This window comes from Symphodus melops (assembly GCF_947650265.1).
Source record: "Symphodus melops genome assembly, chromosome: 14".
Taxonomy (NCBI): Eukaryota; Metazoa; Chordata; class Actinopteri; order Labriformes; family Labridae; genus Symphodus; species Symphodus melops.
The window spans coordinates 15,188,453-15,212,555 of record NC_136704.1 but is presented as its reverse complement, the minus strand read 5'-3'; the positions used below and the strand labels follow the sequence as shown (position 1 = coordinate 15,212,555).

General features: G+C 39.0%; 1 protein-coding gene across 1 annotated transcript in view; it reads left to right on the top strand.

Annotated features, from left to right (window-relative positions):
• The window catches only part of dok6 (docking protein 6), a 52,047-nt gene that overhangs the window by 22,532 nt on the left and 5,412 nt on the right, over positions 1-24,103 (top strand). Inside the window, exons 2-7 of the mRNA XM_079361675.1 lie at positions 2,771-2,878; positions 7,877-7,991; positions 12,807-12,926; positions 14,755-14,944; positions 15,337-15,475; positions 16,400-16,505. Coding sequence (XP_079217801.1) covers positions 2,771-2,878; positions 7,877-7,991; positions 12,807-12,926; positions 14,755-14,944; positions 15,337-15,475; positions 16,400-16,505 — 778 coding nt within the window. The remainder of the gene's footprint in view (positions 1-2,770; positions 2,879-7,876; positions 7,992-12,806; positions 12,927-14,754; positions 14,945-15,336; positions 15,476-16,399; positions 16,506-24,103) is intronic.

Below are 24,103 nucleotides of genomic sequence, written 5' to 3'. Positions count from 1 at the left end.
GATGCTGCTGTTGTGTTTTTCCAAAATGTGGGGTTTAGAGTTTACTTTTTGAATTGTATAAATGGTAGAAAAGCAGAAATCATACCATAAATTGCGACATGCACTGTTACAATGACAACATTGAGGTGTGAGGAAACATACACATACTTCTGAATGTAGCTGATCTGTGAGAAGAGCTAAGAAATCCTTTGGTTAGTGTTTTATGTGTTCGTATGTGTTTGTCTTTGTTCATATACCCCCTTAAGGATTTGACCTTGAAGTAGTCGGATGTATTTGTGTCATCTTTAGCATGCAGATGGGCCAGGCTTTGGTCCAGTAATCAATACAATGCACAGTAATCTGCTGCACTACACACTGAGACAGTTTGTGTATGTGTGTGTAGGTGTGTGTTCACATTTTGTTGCAAGAAAAAAAAAAACAGATCAGTGGGCTACTTCACAGAGTTCATAAAAGCAAGCGCATTACACCAGGATTCAGTTATTAAGTTCTTAAGATCGAACAGAAGTGCAGTTTTTTTAACGAGCTATTTTGGCTGTAAAACGCTTTAAACATGATATTCTGAAAGTCAACTTAATGCCTGAAGCTGGAGTGTATCTGTCCTTTTGTGTCATGAGGTTTAGGAGGATTGGGACTCAAAATGTGGTGTGGGAGTTTCTTAGTCATCCCAGAGGGATTACAACAAGCATTGCAAGTGACTGGTTGGTTGTTGGGGTTGGGGGCGGGATACCCAGTACCATCAAACACACTGAGAAACTAAATGGCGAGCAAACCATTTAAACATGTTCTTCTGTTGATTCTGTGGACTCACATACACTCAAACAAGAGCAAAACACTGACTGAACCTTCCACTCCCTCTGACGGTGACATAACAGCTCTGACCCACTACTGTATTATATTTATACTTAACTATATAATGAAAACACCATTTCTATTTAAATCCTGAGTGAGCGTCATCAAACCTATATAGTGGACTCCCACAATGCATTGTGAAAAGTAGTGTACAACCAATGGCCACTTTACATGCAATATATTGGACATGCAGCATACCATCATGCATTGAAGTTCAAAGCTTTTTAATGACTGCAAAGTGCCGTTTAACTGCTCTCAGACAGACAACTATAAATAGATTTTTAAATTGTATTTAACATATTGTAGCCTGAAAGGTGTTGCTTTGGTTGATTTGACTGTAGGTGAATGTTTTTTAGATTTCTGCAGTTCACATATTGTTTTTAAGAATTCGAAGCCAATAACACTAATATTGGCTTTTTTTTTTTTTTTACAGAATATTTATTTTGGTTGAATTTAGTATGAGATAGTGTGCAAAAGATTGACCTCACTGTGGTATTTCCCCCTATCACTCCTAGTTAGGGATGTAACGATTCACTCAACTCCCGATACGATTCGCGATGCTGGGTTTACGACACAATTATCTCACGATTCATTATACAAAATGAGACTGACAGAGATTCCTTTTTTTTTTTCTTTTCTTCATGAAAACACCAATGCACCTCGTAATTTATCTGGCTGCACACGTTTTGGCGAGCGAGGCTTCAAACTGGCTTGTTGCTTGTTACATCCAACCACCTCCGCTCTACAGCTGCTGACACTCATACTACTGCGGCTCATTTTTTAAGAGTACCGATGTGAATCTTGACACCTTTGAATTGAGTATAGTATATGTCATGTCGACCTTTTGGATTTAACCTCTAGTTTAAATAATTTGGTGCTGTATATTATTTAATCTACAGTTTGCTTGTGCAATTATTTATTATTTTGAACGTCAACTTGTCAGTGTAAATACATAATTTACTGTCATGTGGCTTTCCACGTAGTCCTTAAACAGTAGTCCAGATTCATAACAATGTTCAAGTGGAAAACTCAGTTGAAGCTGACATATTACTTTGCTAAGTACTGTGTCAGAAAACTCCAGCGTCTCTCCATGCTGTCCTACATCTTTCATTGGCCTGTCAAGTCATTCCAAATATCCCGTATAAGTCTTTTAAAAGGATGCATGACAGGGAGTAGGATTTCTTTTCAGTCCTTTGTGAGAAAATGTGTTTTCTGAACAGCCACTGAGCCAATAACAAGGAGATGAAAATATAAAGAAATCAGTGACTCATTATAATAGAATCCTCAGTCATAAACAGACCTTTCTGATAACTACAGTCAATAAACAAAATCATATAGCATGAGATAATAACGTTTGAATGAAATACCCATTTTGTTGCATTAAGAGGCATTTGATCAATAGGGCATACTGATTAGATTTTCTTTTCCCAATACTCTCTTTGGGGATTTTACTTTCAAACTGACATTGCTAACAGTATTCTTTAGTGTATCATCAGGATAGGACTTTGTTTTCAAAGATCCAGTTTAAGGAGAGCTAACATCATTTTGTCTTTTTTAAGTAGCAGATACATGAGAAAAAGGACAAATAAAAAGAACAAACAATCACTCAGTCTATATTAAGGTTCATGATGAAAGAACATTCTCAGCTTGTTAAGAGTGTTTATTTCTCGATTTAAATGGGTGATATGCACTTTCTTGGACAGCAGTTTGCATTGATTTCTCTTCCTCTTTTACTCTGAGCTAATTTGTCTGTGCTGTTAATATGCTGTCATGTTGAGTCCTATGTGTCTATTTATTCGGGTTAAATCAACCTGCCCTGACAGGGATCCTGTGGTTTGCTTCAGTTTGTATCTTTGGTTACCTCAATGTGTTTCTGTGGGTTTTCTTCAGTAACAGGGCTGTCATGTCTCTCTGTTGTCAGATTTTCCGGAGGTGTTGGCTGGTGTTCAAGAAAGCATCCAGTAAAGGACCCCGACGTTTAGAGAAGTACCCAGACGAAAAGGCAGCATACTTCAGGAGCTTCCACAAGGTAAACACACAGCTGAAACAAACAACAAAAACATCCTTAATTTTTTTCCTCCCAATTATTGTCTCAGTTAATACAGTTATCAGTCTATTAAACGTGTGAAAAAAATGTGAAAGTCTAATTATGTTTCCCAGCAGTACATGTTGACATTATACACTTAAATAATAATTTAAAAAAAAAAGAGTCAAGATTTAGAAAATGCCACTAAAATCAAAGTGAAAATAGAAACAATTAAAGTCTGTAAAGGTTGTCGTTTCTGGAGCTACATGAAACATAAAGGTGACATTGTATTATAGTAAACTACAGTATTTATTCACCAGCAATGCACCTAATCTACATGTGTGACAATATTGTTCAGGCAAAAAGAAACTGATGTCAGTCCAATCTTTGGTCGATCTTAACAAGAGAAAATGAAGTGAACAGATTGCTATGAAATCAGACAACAATACTCATAATCTCTGGAGTTTAATTGCTAAAGATTTGGTCACACTGATTTTTTATAGAACATCACTATCAGACAGCCATTTCAGTTAGCCAAAACTAAACCTGATATGAGGATAATACAACACTTATTCACATTTAATTTCCTGTAGATGGTCCCAAAAGATTCATAATGTCAAGTGGGTTGAAAAACAAAGGAAGTGGATCCAACTGCAGAAAGCAAACAAAAATATTTATTTTAACAAAAAGGCAAAAACAAAAACTTACTACTCAAAAATAAATCCAAAACGTCAAAAAAACACAGGGAGCCACGGGGTATCACATCTAACAGGAGCAGGAACATAAGAAAAGAGCAAAGGACAGGAGCCACATATAACAATGACCTGACACAGAGGGAAAAACAGACTAAATACACAGGGTAATCAAACACAGGTGAGACCAACGAGACACAGCTGAGAACAATCAGCGTAATCAAGACAGGAGGAAAACACAGAGAGGAATCAAGACAACACTAAGGACCAGGACTACAAAATAAAACAGGAAACACTGACGACACACAGAACTCAAGAACGTTACAATACACAGAGAAACAAGGATAGCAAATTACAACAATAAAACAGGAAACACCAAAGACTGAACTGAAAAACATTTAAAGAAACACAAGGGAAGCGAGCAACACTGGGGAAAATGAGAACTAAAACAAGAACTAGAAATCTAAACTCTGAAATATTATATACACACACACACACACACACACACACACACACACACACACACACACACACACACACACACACACACACTTTTATTCTCACTAACCCTATATTATATGCCTATCACCCCTGGTAGGTGTCAGATGAGACGATGAACAGCACACTGCCAAAACAAATGAATTGTGAGTTGCACGATATGCTTTTAAAATAAAGTTTGTCAGAGAATACTAATCCCACAGGGGGCACCAAAATCATCACAAACAAAAAGTTCCTCGCAGGGGCTTTGAGTAGCTAGCTGTTAAAATCTGACACCAATGGTCTCCAAGCATGAGAAGTTGCCTTTTAAAGCAGTAGTTAATGATGAAATTTAGTAACTTAAAGTTGGTGGATTCTTGTATGAAAAAGAGAAGCATAAATATTTACCGTACAGAATAAAATGCTCTCTCTAAGCACTGAACTGTAAAACACACTGCTTCCAAGAACCTTGCTTTCATCCCCATATAAAACATTTTATATTTTGGTTACAGAAGATAGAGTTGAGGATCTATTAAGAAACTTTTTGCTACTTTATCCTTTTCTCGGGGGCCTTTCCCCCCTCCCTTGCTAAAGTAATAATCTGGACTACAGTATAATACAGATAATTGCCTCTTAAGCTATTTGAAATACTCCAATTAAGGCTCATTGTTATGGTTAGAGGAGATGAAGTGAAAGGAGTAGCTGTGTGAACACAGGGTTTATATTATTGAGAGGAGATAACAGCGACTGATATGGGATTTTGACACCAGGTTTCCCATACATGACTGCAGTTTCAGGGCTGATTTAGGAACTATGTGACTATGAATTAAGTTGGGGATTTCTCCGAATCTGTGGAGTCTTTTTTATTTTTGTATAGTTCCAAGTACCTTGCAAGTACAAGCTCGGTAGATGCTATTTTCAACGCTTGCTGCTTCTATATCACCCATGTATTGTGAATGAAGCGTCTCCCTGCCTACTGCATCATGCTGTCACTCGAGGCATCCAGTGTGGCTGTAACCCCCCTCTCAGAGGCATCTCATACGGCAAGCTCTGGAGTGAGCGATGAGTGCGCACATGCACCAGTGCACCTGGTAATGCATCGCCACAAAGATCAAGAAAGGTCCCGTCTGAGGGCTTCATTCAACGCTGCAGTGCTTTGGGAGGAAATAGGCTGCAATGGTGGCTGATTTACAGAATCAACACAATGGGGATTTAGTTTTTTTTTTTTTTCCTCTTTCTCTTTCCATATCCCCCTCACCCCCACTCTGTCTTTTTGTATGCCTTTCTCTCTTTCTGACACGCACTGGTCCACACAGTAAGACAATCCCTGAATAATTTTTAGCATTATTTTTAGCCCTGTGAAAAGTTGTTTTCCTGTGTGCTACATATCTAGAGTTTTCCTGAGCTCCTGGCAGAGGCAGATAAAGTGAAAAGATGGAGCTGTATTTAAAGGCCTAAATATAATGTGCAAAAAGTGGAAATAACTGGAAAAGCAAAGACATTGCTAGTTCAAGCCACAGACCTTATAAAACTCTGGAGCCAGAGGTTCTGACTAAAAGGTTGAGCTTGAGAGAAATTTTATGCTATAAAAGTTGTGCTAATCTGGCTCACGTCAGTGTTTCCCACAGCAAAATATTGTTTTTAATGTTACTGATCAGAGATTATATATCTGTCAGCATACGGTCTAAAACAGCTACAGTAAGAAAGCTTGTTTAACTTAAATTGGCACACTCGATTCAAACCCTTCAATTCTCATGAATGAGAAACGAAGCAAGAGAGACTAAACTTTTGTAACTTTTTTTTTATTTTTATATAGATTTTTATGTACAGTTGTCCCTTTTGGAGCAAGCTAAAGCAGCCAGTCCAAAAATTGCAGTTTTTGAAAGATTGGTGTGGACTTTCAGCTTCAGAGGTTACAGGTTGATTTTAGCCACATACACTTTGGTTAGTCTAACACTTGAGGGAAATATATTTCTTACTACAGTTGAATAGATTGAAATTTTGTTCTGACATGTATGCTCCCCATGATGTCCATATCTATAAAAGGCATTCAGACACTCATGTCCCATCCAGAAGTTTGCAGTCTTAACTTTCATCTCCCATCATCATCGAGTCAAAATGTCTGCTTATCCATTATTTTGATTTACAACTTCTTGCTTAGTCAATAATATTACTGTTAGCCTGAGTTGTTTATTTCTCTAAGAGAGTAACTAGCCTATTGTAATAGTTTAAATCTGCTGTCCATTTGCATGTTAGCATTGTAGTTTTTAACATTTGAGCATACTGGTGCGTCTAAGCTCAATTCTTGTACAGAACAGCTGCACTAAGGTCGCTCAATACTTGCCAAACTAATGATTTTGTGTTATGCTAGTTAGCATAAATAAATAAATACATTTTAGCATGCTGAACTCAGAAAGTGAACATGGTCAACATTATACCTTCCAAAAATAATCACATTAGCGTTGTCACTTAGATTAATTTAACCAGCTGACGTGAACATACCGGCCAACCTCTGCTGGCACAGCCTCAAAAAGCTGCAAGCTAGCAGTGAACTTTTCGTCTTCGTAATATTGGATTTAACTCACAACTTTGAATACATGAAAAGAAAGTAGAGAAGAGCAGATGAGGAATAGGCCTCATCACAGATGATTCACTTTGCTTGGACTCTTGTGCCTTGGGCTGGGAACGCACCCAAACCCTCTCCCCTAGACACACAGCTACACACATATAGACATGAAGAGAGACTGAAACATGCACACATATACACAAACAGAGAAAAAGATAAGAGGCTGGTGGAATTCACAGCTCAGAAATTCCCACGGTTGAGGCTTTCTCAGTGTCAGTTAAATGTATGAATAGCCCGCCTGCGGACAAATATATACTGTCTTCACAGGAGAAAAACATAACCTCGTCTCATATGAAATATTAAGATACTATCTTTCTGGGGGATAGAAATAACAAATACAAAAAAAATATCTGCTATCTATCCATAGCTTCCTTTTCTTTTTTCCCCATTTCCTTGCATGGATTCTGATATCCTTATTGTTTAATACCACTCTCAGTGTTGAATGCTGAGCAGGTACTGTAATATCAGATAGAGGTTGAATTTATTACGTATGATGTTATCGAACAAAGAAATCTGTATTCCACATATGTTGACTGTGTTATTAGGTCTGCTCTTTTAACCTCATACAGTTCAGCTTTACTATACGGGCAGTGAGCCCAGATAATTCATTCCCAACAGCCTGGCAAAGGGCCCACAGTTAGCACACAATGGACTACAATAATGTAATGGGCCTTATCTCCAAGGCAGAGTGATCACAGGGAACAAAATGGCCTGTAAATGCAGGTGATATTCAATTAAATGTAATCTTTTTTTTTTTCCACTCACGATCAATCTTGTGGTAAAGTGATTTAGATGCTTTTGATCTCACTCCTCGCTACTGACTGAAACAGAAGGCTCAAGGAGAGTGCTTGAGCAGAGGATGTAGTGCTATACAGAATGAGTACCAGGCCACATCATAGAGTGCTTTTACAATAACAAGCAATGCATTGCATGCTTCATACTGTATTACAACTTGGTGGAAGAAGCAGATATTGTAGCTGTAAAGAGCTTTAAGTAATCATCAGGAAAACTTCTACTATTTATTCATCCCTAAAGATCACCCACATTTCTATTTAACTTAGCCCTGTTTTATATGCTAAGCCTCTAACTACTATTGCACTTTCAGCGAAGCAGTGCATGATGGCACTTAAGCCCTACTGCTGCTTCTGCTCCTGCTGCCTCTGTTCATTCAAGCTAATGTGCTCTCTGCCGCTCTCCCCTTCCTAGATCACTGAGCTCCATAACATCAAGAACATTACCCGGATGCCGCGGGAGACAAAAAAGCACGCTGTGGCCATCATCTTCTGTGACGAAACATCCAAGACATTTGCCTGTGAATCGGGTAAGTGCCTTTCCTCCCTCCCATTCAAAATTCATCTTTCTCGGCTGAAGTGGATGGCGGAAGGCATTATTTTTTAATTTTTTTTTACATGCAAATGAAAAGTGAAGGGGTGGTTTGAGGAAAGTTTTTCAAGAAGTGGAGGAAGAATCAGAAGTGAGAGGCAGAAAGAGAAAGTGAGAGGTGAAAGAGGCAGCAGAGAATTGGAGATGAGCCAAGTGATGCTCATTTGCCGCTATATTAAGAAGTGGGAGGATCTGTTCCGAAATATTGATTTTCATACTGCAGGTATGAAAAATGATATTGGGCATCGTTTGCAGTGTGTTTCAACCCAATTACAGACTGTAACAATAGAGATTGCCTCTAATACGTGGACAGGAAGCCAAAGAGGTGCTTGATCTGCACATGGGTGGCGTGTTCTTTTGGTGGAACTGGATGTATAGAGGAGACCAGAGGCAAAATGATACCTTTGCATCCTTAAAAAGAAAAGGATGAAGATCTCTGTCTTGACTCCCGCCTTGTGGATGTGTGCCGACATATGATCAAATATCTTTTGATGGAGAGTAGCAGGAAAGCTCAAGGGAAGTATTATTGAACTAAAAGCAGTGAACTCTCTCTTGCCTTTACGCCGTTTCCCATGATCACTCACTTCTTTCTTCCTTCTTTTCTCTCTCTCTCTCTCGGCTCATTTCCATTCCTCAAGCCTTCCCCCTCACACCATCATGTCTATATCACTGTATGTCCACAGACCTCCCATAGTCCTACACTTCCTACACACATTTACACCCCTTATTCAAAAGAACATTGAGTAAAAAATAAACATATGTGATATTAATGTGACTCATTAAATAATGATCAATTTCAGGGAGAAAACTGCAAAACTATGTTGATATGTTGTCGTAAAACTATTTGAAAGCAAAATGTGTCCGGTCAAGCTGTTTCAGGTTACCTAAGCGTCAATCTTAGAAGCCATCAGCTACCATCTGATGTTGATCTACACCTCTGGGAATTATGGCCAATTTCTCAGTAATTCTGGTGTAGCCAGTGGACATCCTTTTCTGTGTGCTACATGGTTTACACTCCAATTAGCAACTTGAGAAGTGACTGTGTGTTCAGATCAATAACAACGAGAATTTATCTCCTCTAGGATGCTATCTGCAAGTAAACGCCATTTTTTCGTAGGTCATTACATCCACAGAAAAAAAACGCCTGCACTTCTGTTTCTGGTGAATCCCAATTTAACTGTAAATATTACGTGACAAAGAGGCTTCGCTCTAGCTAATTTGTCTTAAAAAGGAACCAGATGTCTTGTTATTTACTTGAAATAAATGGGTTGAAAATGTCTTGAAATAACGGCATCCTGATGCAGATTTGTAAAATGTAAAAATGCAACTTACTTCAGGTCTGAACTTGTTTCCATATTCAGGAGGAAAAAAAGTCAGGAAAGTTGGTTGTAGCAACACAGCATTAGGCATCAAGTAGACATTTCTGGTATTGACTTTACTTGCATGCAAATATCTGTTTATAGAGTGAAATGAATCATTGTTGGATTAACACTGATGGGAGCTAATGTCATTGCAGTGAAATTAGTTCCTCCTGCTTTTGCTATCTTGGGACTGTTTTTCCTGCATACATTTAAGCCTGATTTGTCCTTTCTTGAAATGGAAAACAGAACAATCCTTAAATTAGGACCCCCAAGTGCACATTTTTATGTATAACCTGTAAATAGAGATTACATGAGAGCTAATTTGGCATGCAACACTTCAGCAATATCAATATCAATTTGAGTTTGGATCTGAAAACCTCACCAGGCAGAACGTAGAAGTGCATCCAAGGATACAACTCCAACTTCATCCATAGAATACAGATTCTATTAAAGTGCTCTTTTTAAAAAGGAAAATATAATCATTAAGCTAATGACATCCCTCCATATTCTATTTTTAAAAAAATAACCTAATGGTGTTTCGACCCAAGCAGTGTCATGCTGTTTAGTGTGCTGTCAACGAAACAAGGAACTGAAGAAAAGACTTTTTTTAGTTTTCACATTCTTTGACAGCTGTGTGCTTTGAGAGCATCCGTCAAACATGCACAACACAGAGATAAAAACAGAGTGTGACCTGCAGATTGATATCGCATCAATGTCTGAGATTCCACAGCGGAATTAGGTCCAGACAGCGTTATTGTATTAGTCCGTTTAACCGCCGGCAGTTTCTGTAATCAGGAAGGACAACGCATCCTCACCTGATTCAATTCTTGTGTCTCCTTTTCCTCTAACATCATCCTGTTGTTTTCTTACATCCTCATACACTCCCTGGCCTTAAAATGATGGGACTTTAGAGTCACTAGTGCAGAGCTGCTGTGTGTGTGTGTGTGTGTGTGTGTGTGGCTCTATTTCTTCTCTCTTTGTGTGTGAATGAAGTGCTTCAGGCAGCAGCAGACCTTTCCTTCACCCTGCAAAGTTGTATGTAACTGTCCCATTGGACACCCAAGTTGATCTGACAAACAGTCTGTTAGATATTACCCAAGCTAGCTTGAGGTGAATGAAGGGAAATTAAATTACCTTCGTACATATTATCATTATTGTGCTGTTCCCGCTCTTCCACATGTGTCTCTGTACGCATCACTGGTCATAGTAAGCTTCATATCCCAGAATTCCAGCCTGGAGTTAAAGAGCTTCAACGATAACCAACTGCGGCATTTGGCTCATTTCATACTTCAGTAACTCTAACCAAAAGCTCACTTAAGACTATTGGAAATCCTCTACACTGTAAACAATTTTTTTTCTGACTGAACAGGAAGCAATTTGGCATTCACATTTAACATGAATTCATTTGTCTCCAATTAGCGTTCGATTAGAGAACTCAGTCTTATGATAAATGCCTTCCCTTCTCTAAGGGCCAGCCTTGTTAAACTATAACTGAGAGCTTAGTTCCTAAAGATGAGAGTTCTGTTTAAAGAAGAGTAAATAAACATAATTCTCCAGATTATTTCCTAATATTACACAATTACAAATATTGTGAACCTTCAAGGAATAGACTGATGTTAGCTGCAAAACAGCAAACATATTACCGCAAGTTTCATGAGAGTGTTGATACTTGTTTTAATGCCATAGCTTACAGCTGATTAGCTTAACAATAATATAACTCCAGACTCCATCTCCTCTTATGGATTGGTTGTAGTATGGATTAAACAATTAAGAAATCACATGTTTATCAGTAGGCTCAGCTGGCATATTTTCCTCAAACATTAGAGGAAGTCAAACCAGCTGTATTCCTCTGCTGCTATCTTGGTGGTGAGATAAACGTTGCTGTCCATATCTTACCACCACCTTGTTTCTGAGGCTAACATCCCGTAAACTCAGTATTTTGTTCTTTGATTGTAATTAATAAAATACCCCACTAAATAGCATGCTTATCAGTGAGTAATACAGGCAAGCAGAATTGTTTCAGAAATGGAGGAAGCCAGAACAGTTTTATGTCCCACTCACAATCTTAGCTAAGATAGCCATAGCCAGCTGTTAGCCAAGCTAACACCTGTGACAAAATAGGTTTGGTTCAGGTATTCATTAAATTACAAGACACAACACATACCTTACACCCTCTTATAAAAACCCATCCTCTTTTAAGGCCCAGTCCTTTTTACTAACCTAGTATTACCATCATGTTTTGATAACTTAAGACAGGTCTTAATAAAGGGCCCCTTATGCATTTAGTGTTGCAAAAGTCAGCAAGACAAAGATTAAAGATGAATTTCAACATCTGTTCAAGAAAGACAGAATAAAGTGCATTACACATTAATGCTCTCAGAGTGTCCTGCATGATTATTTGGATAAAGATTAAAGACATTTAAACCTCAGTGAGTGACAGGAAGGCCAAAGAGCACTCTTCTGTCTGTGCTGTCTTTAGAGATGGAAATACTACATCTTTTGTGCAAAATTGTAATTCTGTGACATACAGTATGCCTTAAACAACTAAAGACATTACGATATGTTTACAGCTTCATAGGCTATAATATGGGGTCTCTCCTTCTCTCAACATCCTCATGTTGTACAAGTTAAATATTCTTTCTGGTATAAATATACTAATGTATTGTATTTCTCAATGTTATTGGCCACAACTTTTTGTAAGAGAATAAATAAAGGCTAGTCTCTTGTTGATGCCTGTCCCAAATTTTTAAATCTTTTTAATTAACTTAGGCTAATCAGCTTGTGGTGTTTGTCAGCTTGTTATTTTTGATGTGCGTTCTTTGATAGGAAAAGTTGTCATTTTACTTTTGACAAGTCGTCAGGCCTTCTCTGAAGTATTCCTTACTTTATTTCATGAGTACATTTTCTTTCCAATTCTCAAAGTCGAGCTCAAGCTAGTTGTACAATTTGGAAAATTACTTATTGATTGTCTGACTAGAAGATGATCACCAGTTTCGTTTGTAACTGTGGTCATATTGTTTTAGCAGAGCTACTTTTATTGTCCAGCCTTTGAACTGAGTATTGGCAAAGGGGGGAGGAGAAACCTAGTATTCATCCCTCGCCGACTTTCGCAGAATCCACCTCCTCTTTTAATCTACACCTAATCGATCAGATAGATTTTTCTCTCCCCTGGATACTGTTTGCTGTGCTTGTGTCCTGTATGTGCAGAATTTTACTCTTAAATCCACCGGATAATTTATGGGCCTGTGCATTTACAAACACAGTAAAGACAGCGTGGTTGTGTAAGTATCATTTTGACAGGTTGTTTTATTATCCATGCAGTGTTATGAAAGGGGATTTGTGTGCTTGTGTTTCATCGTTAACATGCATCAACGCTGTGTTTGCGTGTGCAGAGCTGGATGCCGAGGAATGGTGTAAGCTGCTGTGTGTTGAGTGCCTCGGCAGCCGTCTCAACGACATCAGCTTGGGAGAGCCAGACCTGTTAGCAGCAGGGGTACAGCGGGAGCAGAACGGTGAGTGCCCAATTAGTCCCTGCTAACACAGACAACCATTCAGGGTCAATCTCTCTCACTCCCGCCACTGAGCATTTACCGGTTGCAGTACAATCCCATATGAGTTAATGCATCCAAGCCCTCAGAGGTTTAAGGGAGCAGAACAGGGCTGTCCAATTAGGCCTAGCTAATTAGGGCCAGTTTTTGTCAATACATGATCCAAAAGTCCCCTGTTACCGTCTTTAGTTACATTAGCATATGTTGGTTTAACTTCTGAAGTACGTTTGGGTGTGTGTCTGTTGACTGAAACCTTTTTGTGTGTGTGTTAGAGCACAGGTCACAGGCTGTGGTTGGGGCTCTATTCCAGTCCTAATGAGAAGTGCTGTGCATCACTGGCTTCCCTCATAATGAAGCTTGTCACAGAGATGGATGAGATTATGGCTCCTGACGCCATATGAAATAGATGTGCTTCCCCACATATTTCACTGACAGGAAATAGAAATGGAAAAGAGTCCGGACAACCGGCCACGGCGATCATAGAGGACCTCATTCTCGGTGTAATTTGTAAACTCGCAGAGGAAATTGAAAAGGCAACAAGCAAAGAAGAGCAGTTTAAAGTTGTATAAAGGGCGAGTCATTGAAAAGAATCTGCCGTCATTTCGACCCATTTTATTTCACTGCAGCTGTAAACTGAAATTGCATTCTCCAGCATAACCTGGGCCGGTTTATTCAACATATCAATACACAAGTTTTGACTGTGCTGCGGTGAACCAGCCGACTGTAAAAATGCAATCCCTTTTCCTTCTCTTGTGGCACAAGTCCTGCTGTTCGGAGCTCCAGTGTTGTAGAGACAAACAGAGCCATCCCCTCTCCGCTGCCTGTATAAATGAATGAAACAAGAAGCTTGGGGCCTTCGATGGTGTTTCAATTAGTGGCCCTCCCCAAACAGCAGGGGCACATAATTAGATCAGAGTTCATTTTCACTGTCCCTAAAAATACGCCTCACGATGACATTGCCATTTCCTATCCACTGCAGACACATGGCTTATTTTGAATCATTAAGCATAATTAGTAAGAACTAATTTAGATTATGGGGACCTCTGCCCCTCTTCTTTTCCTCTGCCTGCCTCAGAGAGTTGGTTTAATGTGAAGAGGCAGACTTGGCTCCTTGATCCTAACACAGCACAATGGATAGTTAGGTACACACTCAAGAATTGTTTTACTCTACATACTGCAAAATTGGTTTATAAAGTGAGTACAGTAGACCAAGACAATGAAGTGCATTTTAAACTGCTTGAATGCACAACATATTTGATTCAAAGGTGGAAAAGAAGTACTGTTGCAATCTTTTGGTCAAAATGTTTCCTACTGAAGTGAGATTTACTTAGATTTAAAAAAATTATTCATCCCAGAGGGCAATTTTGGCCATTTGGTTTAATTGCATCCACAAGGATCTTTTCTGAAAAAATAAATAAATAAAAAAATCGGAATAATTTGTCATGCAAGTCATAGATCGATTCTCATAAATACAAATATTTGTCTGATGAGATGACAAAACCAAAATCTGAAATGGTGTGTTTTTAAGATTAAAATAATATTTTGAACTGTTACAATCAAACCTGAGATTCAGGGTCCCATGTTTGTACGAATTCAGACTAAAGCAGTCAATATGGAGCTCAATCTTAGATTAATATGAATATTTTTAATATTTACATCAAGATAGAAAAAAAAAACAGTTTCAATATGTAGACCACGAAAACTGGTGTCATGGCTACTGTCGATATGTCAGTGAAAAAAAATGTTTCATTGTGATCTCTTTCTGAAATAATCCGCAGTTTTATCTTCGCAGAACGTTTCAATGTGTACTTAATGCCCACGCCAAACCTGGACATCTATGGAGAGTGCACCATGCAGATCACCCATGAAAACATCTACCTGTGGGACATTCACAACGCTCGCCTCAAACTCGTCATGTGGCCTCTCAGCTCCCTGCGCAGATACGGACGGGACTCCACTTGGTTCACTTTTGAATCTGGAAGGTGTGTGTGTGTAAAGATACGTGCTTCTGTGTCTGTGTGACTGAAGTGTTGGCAGTGGGAATGAAGAAAAAGTTTTTGGAAGTGTTGTAAAAACTTCAACAAAGAAACGCTGGATATCCAAAACATCCCAGGATATCAACGTTTGCTGCAGATCCCTCCAGGCATTGATGTGACAGGTGCCTCTGTGGATGCGTGTCTTTGTTTGTGTACTGTACCTACTCACGCATTTGCGAGCGAGTTTAACTTCAGTGGGCTATTATATCAGTGCGCCTCTCTGTAAGCGCACATTCAACCATGCACATTTGTAAATCAGCAATCCAAGAGCGAATACGATCAAAGCCTCTGCACTTATCTCTCTGTCTCTCTTTCGTGTGTGCGTGTTCCTGGCACAGGATGTGTGACACAGGAGAGGGTTTGTTCACGTTCCAGACGCGGGAGGGGGAGATGATCTACCAGCGGGTCCACTCGGCCACGCTGGCCATCGCCCAGCAGCACGAGAGGATGATGGAGGAGATGGAGAAGAGCTCCCAGGTACTTTTTTTCCTTTTGTGATTGTTTTTGTGTCGCAGTAAGGCCCACTGATTTATTCCAGCAGCACCAACATTACACACATCTAATAATAGATGGCGTTGCAAGGATCATTTTGAGAGACAACATTTAAACACACAAATGTTAGAGTTAGGACACAATAAGATACAACAAGTGATACGTAGCACACGATAACAATAATACCACAATACAGTGATTCTGAGGGAATTGATATATGTAAGACAAAGGCAATACATCCTAGTTTTCACACGTGAACATGGTATTACCCTGTGTTGTCTTGGACCGGTAGCTGAGTCTGACTCCCCACGGTCTTGGCCTCCGCTCCCTCCTTCCATCACAACACCCCTCCATCTCTTGCTTCCTTCCTCCTTCCTCCCTCCCCCCCCCCTTTCTCCTCACTATCATCTGTATTCTTTATTTATGTAGGCCTGCCTAGTGTTTGATGAGCCTTGACCATATGGCCGTACACTTGGACCCCACCATTTGGGAACTTTTCCAAATGCAGCATTTAGCCTCAGCTCTATAAATCACATGGACAGCAACATGAAACTGACCACTAATAGTTGCATGGGGGGGGCTTATCATTAAATATGCTAATGCTGTTTCATGCTACAAAGTGAATGCAGACATTTTGCTAAAATATTGGCCTCTCATTTATACCAAGCCACTTTTTGGCTCTCACACTGCAAATGACAGTCTAAAACACATCACCCAGCAGCACAACAACATCCTAATCCCAAATGCTTCCTCATCTCATCTGCCAAACAGCCATTTATCCTGCAATATACTGTATACGCACGCTCTTTGTTTACTGACACACCTAGAGCAATTTCCCCCGTTGTGAGCAAGCGACAGAAAATGAGAGACAATACGTTTTTTTGTTTTTTTTCTCTGTGTCTGATTCAGATCCACTCCAGAGAGACTCTTACCAAGTCCATCTCCCTGCCACGCAGCGCCTACTGGCAGCACATCACGCGTCAGAACAGTGTTGGAGACCTCTACAGTTACCAAGGTACAGGCATGAAGCTACTAATTATGTCACGCAAGGTGTTGCTGTTTCTTTACTTGAGTCTGTCATTGGAAATGTGTGGAGCACTTTGAGTGACATGAAGGAAAGACAGGTGGAGAAAGAAGACGCCTGAGTGACAGAAAAGAGGAATACTACTCCCAGTGAGGGAGGAAGTGTCATTTTACATAACTTGTTTTTCTCAGGGATCTCTAACAATCGAATGTTATTTTCTAGTAGTTTATATTTATACAACCTACAGCATGTGCATCATAATAATACACAACTACATGACATAGACACAACATAAGTGAACATCAAACACAGCCAACTGTCATTCATTGATTAACCAAGGGGACAATAACTGAATGTTGGTTCCTCATATCTTCAATATGAGACACCTGTTCAATGTTCACATTTCACAACAATGACTTTCAGAACTAATCACTTATTTCAAGAAACTAACACCATTATCCAATATACACATTTTCCATCGTTACAGGAGGCACTGACCTATTGTTGGACTTATCTCCTGATATGTCTGCAGGACTGTGACAAGAAAGGTGCTGTGGAAATGGTCACATAAACATTCACAACACAAACAAACAAACACCTTGATTGCTTTAAGTACGGCATTTTAAAAAGTAAACACACATTGCTTTCTCACATGCGTACATTTACATTATATATATAGATGGAGGCTTAGGTAATGGGCTTTCACACATTTTAATGCTGTTAGATGAAGCTATAGCTAGTTAGCGCAAGGTTGCTATCAGCTACATTGCGGCAAATTATTTGGTGAAGAAAAAAAATGCTTCTTGGATTGATTTAAGATTGAGGAGAACCATGTTGAAAGCACATTTATATTGCAAAACATGAAGATCAGTAGACAGACATTAAAGCCAGTATTAGCTATTGATTTTTATTTATTTAATCACATTTCTATTGTTATTGCAATATTGAGATTACTTCCCATCAGAGGTTTTTCTCATACTGTGGAGACCTAATTGTCAGTCTGTATTTTTTCTGTGTTCACTTAATGCAATCAGGGAAAAAGGTGCGTCAGTGTGTGTTTGTGTGTGTTAATGTTGATGTCTGTTTGTAGACCAGAGGCAGAAAGGTGATTAGTGAGCTGATGAGATTATGCTCTGTCTATCGTATTAGTTGATTAGTAGACTTATCTAAGGATTAGGGGCCTTTTGGCTTTCACTGATAGAGCCGAACAGAAAGCCAGGCCAGAAGATGAAAGTCGCTCTGACGTCATTGTTTCCTTTTGAAAAGCTGCGGCTGGTGTTTGCGTTTTTTTTTTTTTTCATTATCATTTAATTGTGGCCTGATAAGCTTAAAAGCAAAAAAAAAAAAAAAAAAAAAAATATGAGTCCTCTCTCCCAAACATGTTTCAACTCTTACACACATTAAGTTTCCACCTCAGGGTCATTATTTATAAGCTCAGTCTCTGTAAACCCTGTTTTTAAACTTCCTCTCCAAACTCTGGTGAGCAGAGGAGCTCCTCTCTCATCCATCACTCTGGCATCTCCACTGCTCCTCCCACACTTTCTCTGTGTGTCTGTCCAGTTCAAAATAACCCTCCACCTTCTGCTTGCACACATTCAACTCAAAACATTATCTCCCTTCCTCTCCCATGAATAAATTGAATGCATCAGTGTGTTTGAGGACACAAGGAAAAAGGGTCTTGTCAGACAACAAGGACGACAAGGTGATTCTGGGGAGTGACAGAAGTTTAGCTCCCTTCGTGACACCGAATCTTTGGACTGTGGAAGGCGTGTCAGACACGCACGCACACACACAGAAACACAGTCTGCTGCTTACAGCTATTACTATGGCAGGAGTCACATACTGTAGCTAGCTAGCTTGTGAATTAAGTCTTCAACATCAGGTGGAACTTGTCATGAAGTTAGTAATAACAAAACCAGCCCACTAAGAGGGAAGACGTGATTGGTCAGTTTTATAGCTGGATCACCAATCACAGAGTTGGAATCTGTAACATTTTCTGCCTCGCCACAGCAGAGGTGGGAAAAATTCGGACATACTAAGCTAACTTGGTCCGAACATGATATCCTGGAAGAGATTCATGGCGGTATTGTCATAAGAGGTGGAACATCACTGGTAGTGTCACAAATGGACAAATGGACTTGCTGGGGGAACGTATTTTCTCAGAAACATTTTGCTCCCATGTTGATTCTGAGTCGAAAAATCCAGTTTAAAATAATTTTAAAAAGTAGTTTTTTAAACCTTTAGTAAATAAAACAAAATCATCTTGTTGATTCTTTCTTTTCTTTTTCATCTATTGTCACACTGCTTTTAGTTGGACTGATATTAAGGTATTTTTTGTACATATATTGTACAGTACATAATATTTAGGCTACTTGATACATTCAAGATGGAGATGGTTAGAACAAGTTTAACTGCCTTAAACCTCCAGGAACATCTCTTCAAGAAATACATCTCCAACAATAACTCTCCTATAGAAGTAGATGTCGGCTTCTGCTGGACTCAGTAACAGAAACATCAGCTTATTTTTCTCTAATAATGCTTATATTAGCCAAAATGGATTAAGCAGCAAATTGGTATAAGAAATAAGGAATTTGGACCATGACGGCTGGCTGATCAGTTGCTTGGCTCCCTGCGTGCATGATGAATATCCTATCAGCACAGTCAATTTGCTGAGTCATGCTCGGGTTGCTTTCAAATACCCTGCGGGTCCGGGGGAATAATTAAGGAACACAGTTTCCTGTCTCATTGAGGTTTATTCACCTTTTTGTTTATTTCTTTCCCACTGTTAACACAGGAAGCTGGCAGTGAAGTTTTCCTTTATTTAAATTGATGTCACATCTGTTTTTATTGAGCTGGAAGTGTTTCAAAAATACATCCCCCAAAAGCCTAGTTTGATGTAATTGAAAGTATTAATGTTCAAATGTGTTTTGTTTAAAAGTAAGGGATGTGGAGGTGTTCTAGTAGATAAAAACACTCATGCTTGATCATCTTTACGGCACGACAAAAACAACTTCTTCTTTTTTTAAACTAAAACCTCGCATAGCTGTTTAAATGTCTAGAAACCCTTAAAACGTCATATCTACCATGTACTGTTTTCCACCTCTACTATCCTAATGCTATTCACTCTTTTGCATTTCACAGAAACTGCTCTTATGAGGTTGCTGATGCATACAAATAAGTGCACTTTAAAGTTTCTGAGCTGAAAGAGCAAAGGCGCCTTGCCTGTCGGAAATGGTTCAATTACAGACTAATAGTGGGATGGAAAAGGAACATGAATGCTTGTATTTTTATTTTATTTTTTACTTGGTTCCATTTTTTTTTTTTTTAAACCGTTTTTTAAAAATTTTTTTTAACCATTTTGTACAGAAACACACAGAAACACTCTCTCTTATTCTCTGAATTTCTTTGTGTTTCAGAGTTTAGTGCCGAAGCATTAGCAATTCTAATAGAATGGAGTGTGATTCTGGGATCAGCTGGGAGTGTTACAAGGGGTTTTACTGAGAGGCAGAGAGTATTAGAGGCACAGGGTCAAGATGGTAGGAGAACAGGATGATAGCACTATCTTATCTGCAACAGGGGACAAGGAACATAGTGTATTTTGATACCAAAAAATGGATTCCATAAAATATTCATTAACTCATTCTCCGCCATTGACGGAATATTCCGTCATTTGGAACCCAACCGTTCCCCGCCATTGACGGAATATTCCGTCAATTGGTGTTTTCAGTGTAATACGATAGGGGGCGCTCTGGCGGACATTGTGAAAAAGTTACAGGACTGTGGGGTCAAAAACCAACAAACAAGACCACCCGCGGGAAAGTAGAGAGAAAAAAAACAAACATTTTCTTCGTCCTTATTTTCCAGCGGGCGGTGTTCTATCAGTCTATATGTGAGTTTGACGCGCGTCAAAAAGTCAACATTAGCCGTATAGATATGAGATAAAAGCTCTTGAACAGTACAAACATGCCGGCGCCAGCAAGGAGATATTCGGCTGCGGAAACTACAGAGTTAATTATCGATACAGACTCTGATAATTCATTTTTTGACCTCCGTGAAACTGATCTGGATGAAGACAGCAGCGGCGACAGTGAATGGAGGGATTCAGGACGTGTCAGAGGTAAGATATGATCACGTTATTTTTTTATTCACCGTGATAGCATATGCATCTGATAATTCATGAGATAACGTGACGTCGAAATAACATATCTCTCAGTTTTGTACATAAACTATGTACAAAACGAATTTTTGACGGACATTTTATTGTAATTTCCAGACACAGAGTCCAGGTCTCCAAGGTCCAGACATACACCTAGGTGCAAGAGGTGAGTCATGATAACATATTTTATTTAGTTTGATAGTATGTTACTTGGATTGTATGATTATTAGATACTACAAGACAAGAGCATCTGCTAACTTGTGAGAGAAGATAAAAAAAGAAATAATTTAGCTTTCATTTTGTACACAAACTATTTACCAAATGAATATTTGTTTGACATTTTACTGTCATTTTACACACAGAGTCCAGGGATTCAAGGCCCAGGTGTCCTTTACACAGAACTACTCAAGGTGAAAAAGGTAAGATATGATATGAAGAGGCCGAAAAATAACGTTTCTCTCTTTGTGCACATCACACTGTTGAATAAAAAAAAATGTCTTTCTAATTATTTACAGGTCGAACACAGCAAAGAGGCAGAGGTCGGACCTGTGGATCTTATGGGTGTGGTGGAGGTCAAGTACCTGGTGACCAAGCAAGAGGGTCTGTAAACCAGCCAGGTGCAGGTCCTGGTCCAGGTAATCTGATGTGGAAAGAAATGAACTGGCAGCCAAAAGACTTTCCTTTTCACTGAGAATCCTGGACCTCTAAATGATGCTGCTGCTGGTCTTGATCATATCATTCGTAAGCCTGACCTTGAAATGTACTGGTCTACAGATGACATTTTGGTCACCCCCTACTTCAACAAGGTCATGTCCCGCAACCGGTTTGAAATCATATGGAGATTTCTACACTCCAATGATTATGAATCAAGGCCAGCAAATAGCACTGACAGGTTGTACAAAGTCCGCCCTGTCTTATATTACCTTATATCTAAATTCAGTCAAATGTATCAACCTAACACCAACATTTGCATTGATGAGGGTATGCTTCTGTGGTGTGGACGGCTAGCGTTCAGGGTATACAATCCCCAAAAACCTGTCAAATATGGGTTCAAATCCTACATCCTTTGCGATTCTGACACAGGGTACTGTTACAACATGAAACCCTATTGCGGAGAAGGCACTTCCCTGGGAGACACGGTTGTCTCTCTTGATCAGGTTTTTGTTCAACTAATGTTTTATTATTGAAAATAATAATGATATTTAAGTGTTTGTAAAAACAAAGTATTTCTGAGTGTATAAGAGAAGAAAAATGTATAATATAGTTTGTAAATGTTGTAGTGCTACACTATTCAAAGAAAATTAATAATTTTATGTAATCATTTTTATTTATTTTAAAATATAACTGTAGTTGGCAAATGAAAGTAAAAAGAATCCAAATGTATACTCAAAATCACTTTTTTTTCTTGAAAATAAATAAAGTGTTTTATAAAAGTGCTGTTTTCTCAGCTTTTTGTCCGGAATGTGTTTTTTTTTGTGAAAATGGCCGATATTCAAGTGCTGATAAAAAAAGATTGAATGAAGTTTGAATAAAATAGTTTTTTGTATATGAAAGCAGAGGCTCTGATCTTTCTTTTGATGTATTCAATATTTACATATTCAAAGAACAAAATATTCTGTGAGTCTTGAAAAATTGGTGAAAATGGTGAAAAAGGCTGGCGCTGGCTGGCAAACATTCTAGAATTCTCTGGCGGGGAAAGAGTTAAAGATAAAACTGTATTCAACTGCTTTGGGTTTTTTTGTAATCGATTCTCGGGAAGTTTTCGGTCAGCAGTTGAAGCTTTATGAATCCTGAAGAGTTTTGTTTTTTTTTCACTTCTGTTTTACCATACAAAGATTGATGTCAGAAGCTTTGCATAATCCAGAGTTTGCCTCTTTGTCTGGTTACATCTGTGACTAGTACACAGCTGGGTTATGGCTCTGCGTAAAAGGAAGGGGCAGACAGGTGTGTTTTTGTGTATGCATGCACGAAGAGGTACTTCTGTAATCAGGAACACCATTGTATCTGTGTGTGCCTTAGTGCCCTCCCTACCTGTCCTGTCTGCTCCGGCCATGCAGCTGCCACCCCAGGCCAGATAGGATGACATGACCTTCGCTGGTAATGAAAAGGCACTGACAAATCACTGTCTGCTCCTCATAGGGAAAGGGGAGGAGGAGGTGGCTGACACCCTCTTCTCTCTGTGTATTTTGTCTTTATTTTCTCTGAGAGATGTTAGCGTTTGTCTCTTTTGTGCAAAAAAGAGTGGCTCTTATCAGGGATCTGGCTTTTCATGACAATCTCAAGTGGCAGCCTCTGTTGTTAACAAATGAGGCCAATGCAGATGTGGCAACAACTGCAGTACCTTCATTGTCCACTTGAGGCCTGCAGCAAAAGTGAGTCCACACAGAAAATACAAAACGTTGGAGCAAAAATAAACAGCCTATACTTTTTATACTCTAAATGACAACTGCACGAGGGCTTACATTTAACATGAATCACCTCTTTACTTTTAATTAAACCTGAAAGTTATGCACAATAAGGGACATGGCCACTTTTAAGTGACAGAAATCACCACTTCTAATTAATCCAATAAACATATCAATATTGAACTAAACTGATAACCTCTTAAAGGTGTTGTTTGGTTTGTTTGTTTGTGTTGTTAATACTATGGTCTGGGTGGTTTATGACACCAACGGTGCATATGGAAGTAGAGGGTTGCTTTGGAGCAGGTTCCCTGTCAATCATGTAGATCACAATCACACGTGTCACCAATGTGTCTGTGCCTTGTTATTGCTGGTCTTGTGTCACGATGTTGACTTCGCAATGCCTGAAGAAGATCTGTGAGATTGAGAAATTGCTTTTAAAATTACAGTTGGGAGCTTTCATTAAAGTGTGCCAACCTCTTTTTTGACTTTGTCTTATGGCACGAACCGCCATGAAACAAAAGGCTGTGCTTAAGCTCTTTCTGTGCAAGTAAATCTATAATGTAAAATTGTATTGATATTTCAGCACTTGCTGGCAGATATTGGTGTCTGCTCTCACCATTGCTGATTTGACAAGTTTGTTTGACAGCCAGTGCATAGTAGTTTGTGTTGTCCTGAAGAAAAATACGTTGGTTTAGAAATATATATATAGTTTTTTTTCTTGAGGTTGTTCTGTGTTCAACCGCTCTACCACTGTGTCGCTCTACCACTGGGGATGCAGACTAGCTACTTGTCCACAAATTGTCTTTTTCAGTCTTAAAAAATAACTTTGATAGGCTACCTCCACAACTAAGACCTCATTCTCATTATCCAGCTAATCATCTTTGTTGACAGACTCTGAACATAAATGCAGGAAACACGTTAGTGTTGAAAGTGTAATAGTTTCTTTTGTAGTCCAAGAAGTGACAGCAGACATTTTCTAGATGCAGTAAAATGGTCCACATGGAAGGTTAAAGGGGAATAAATAATCC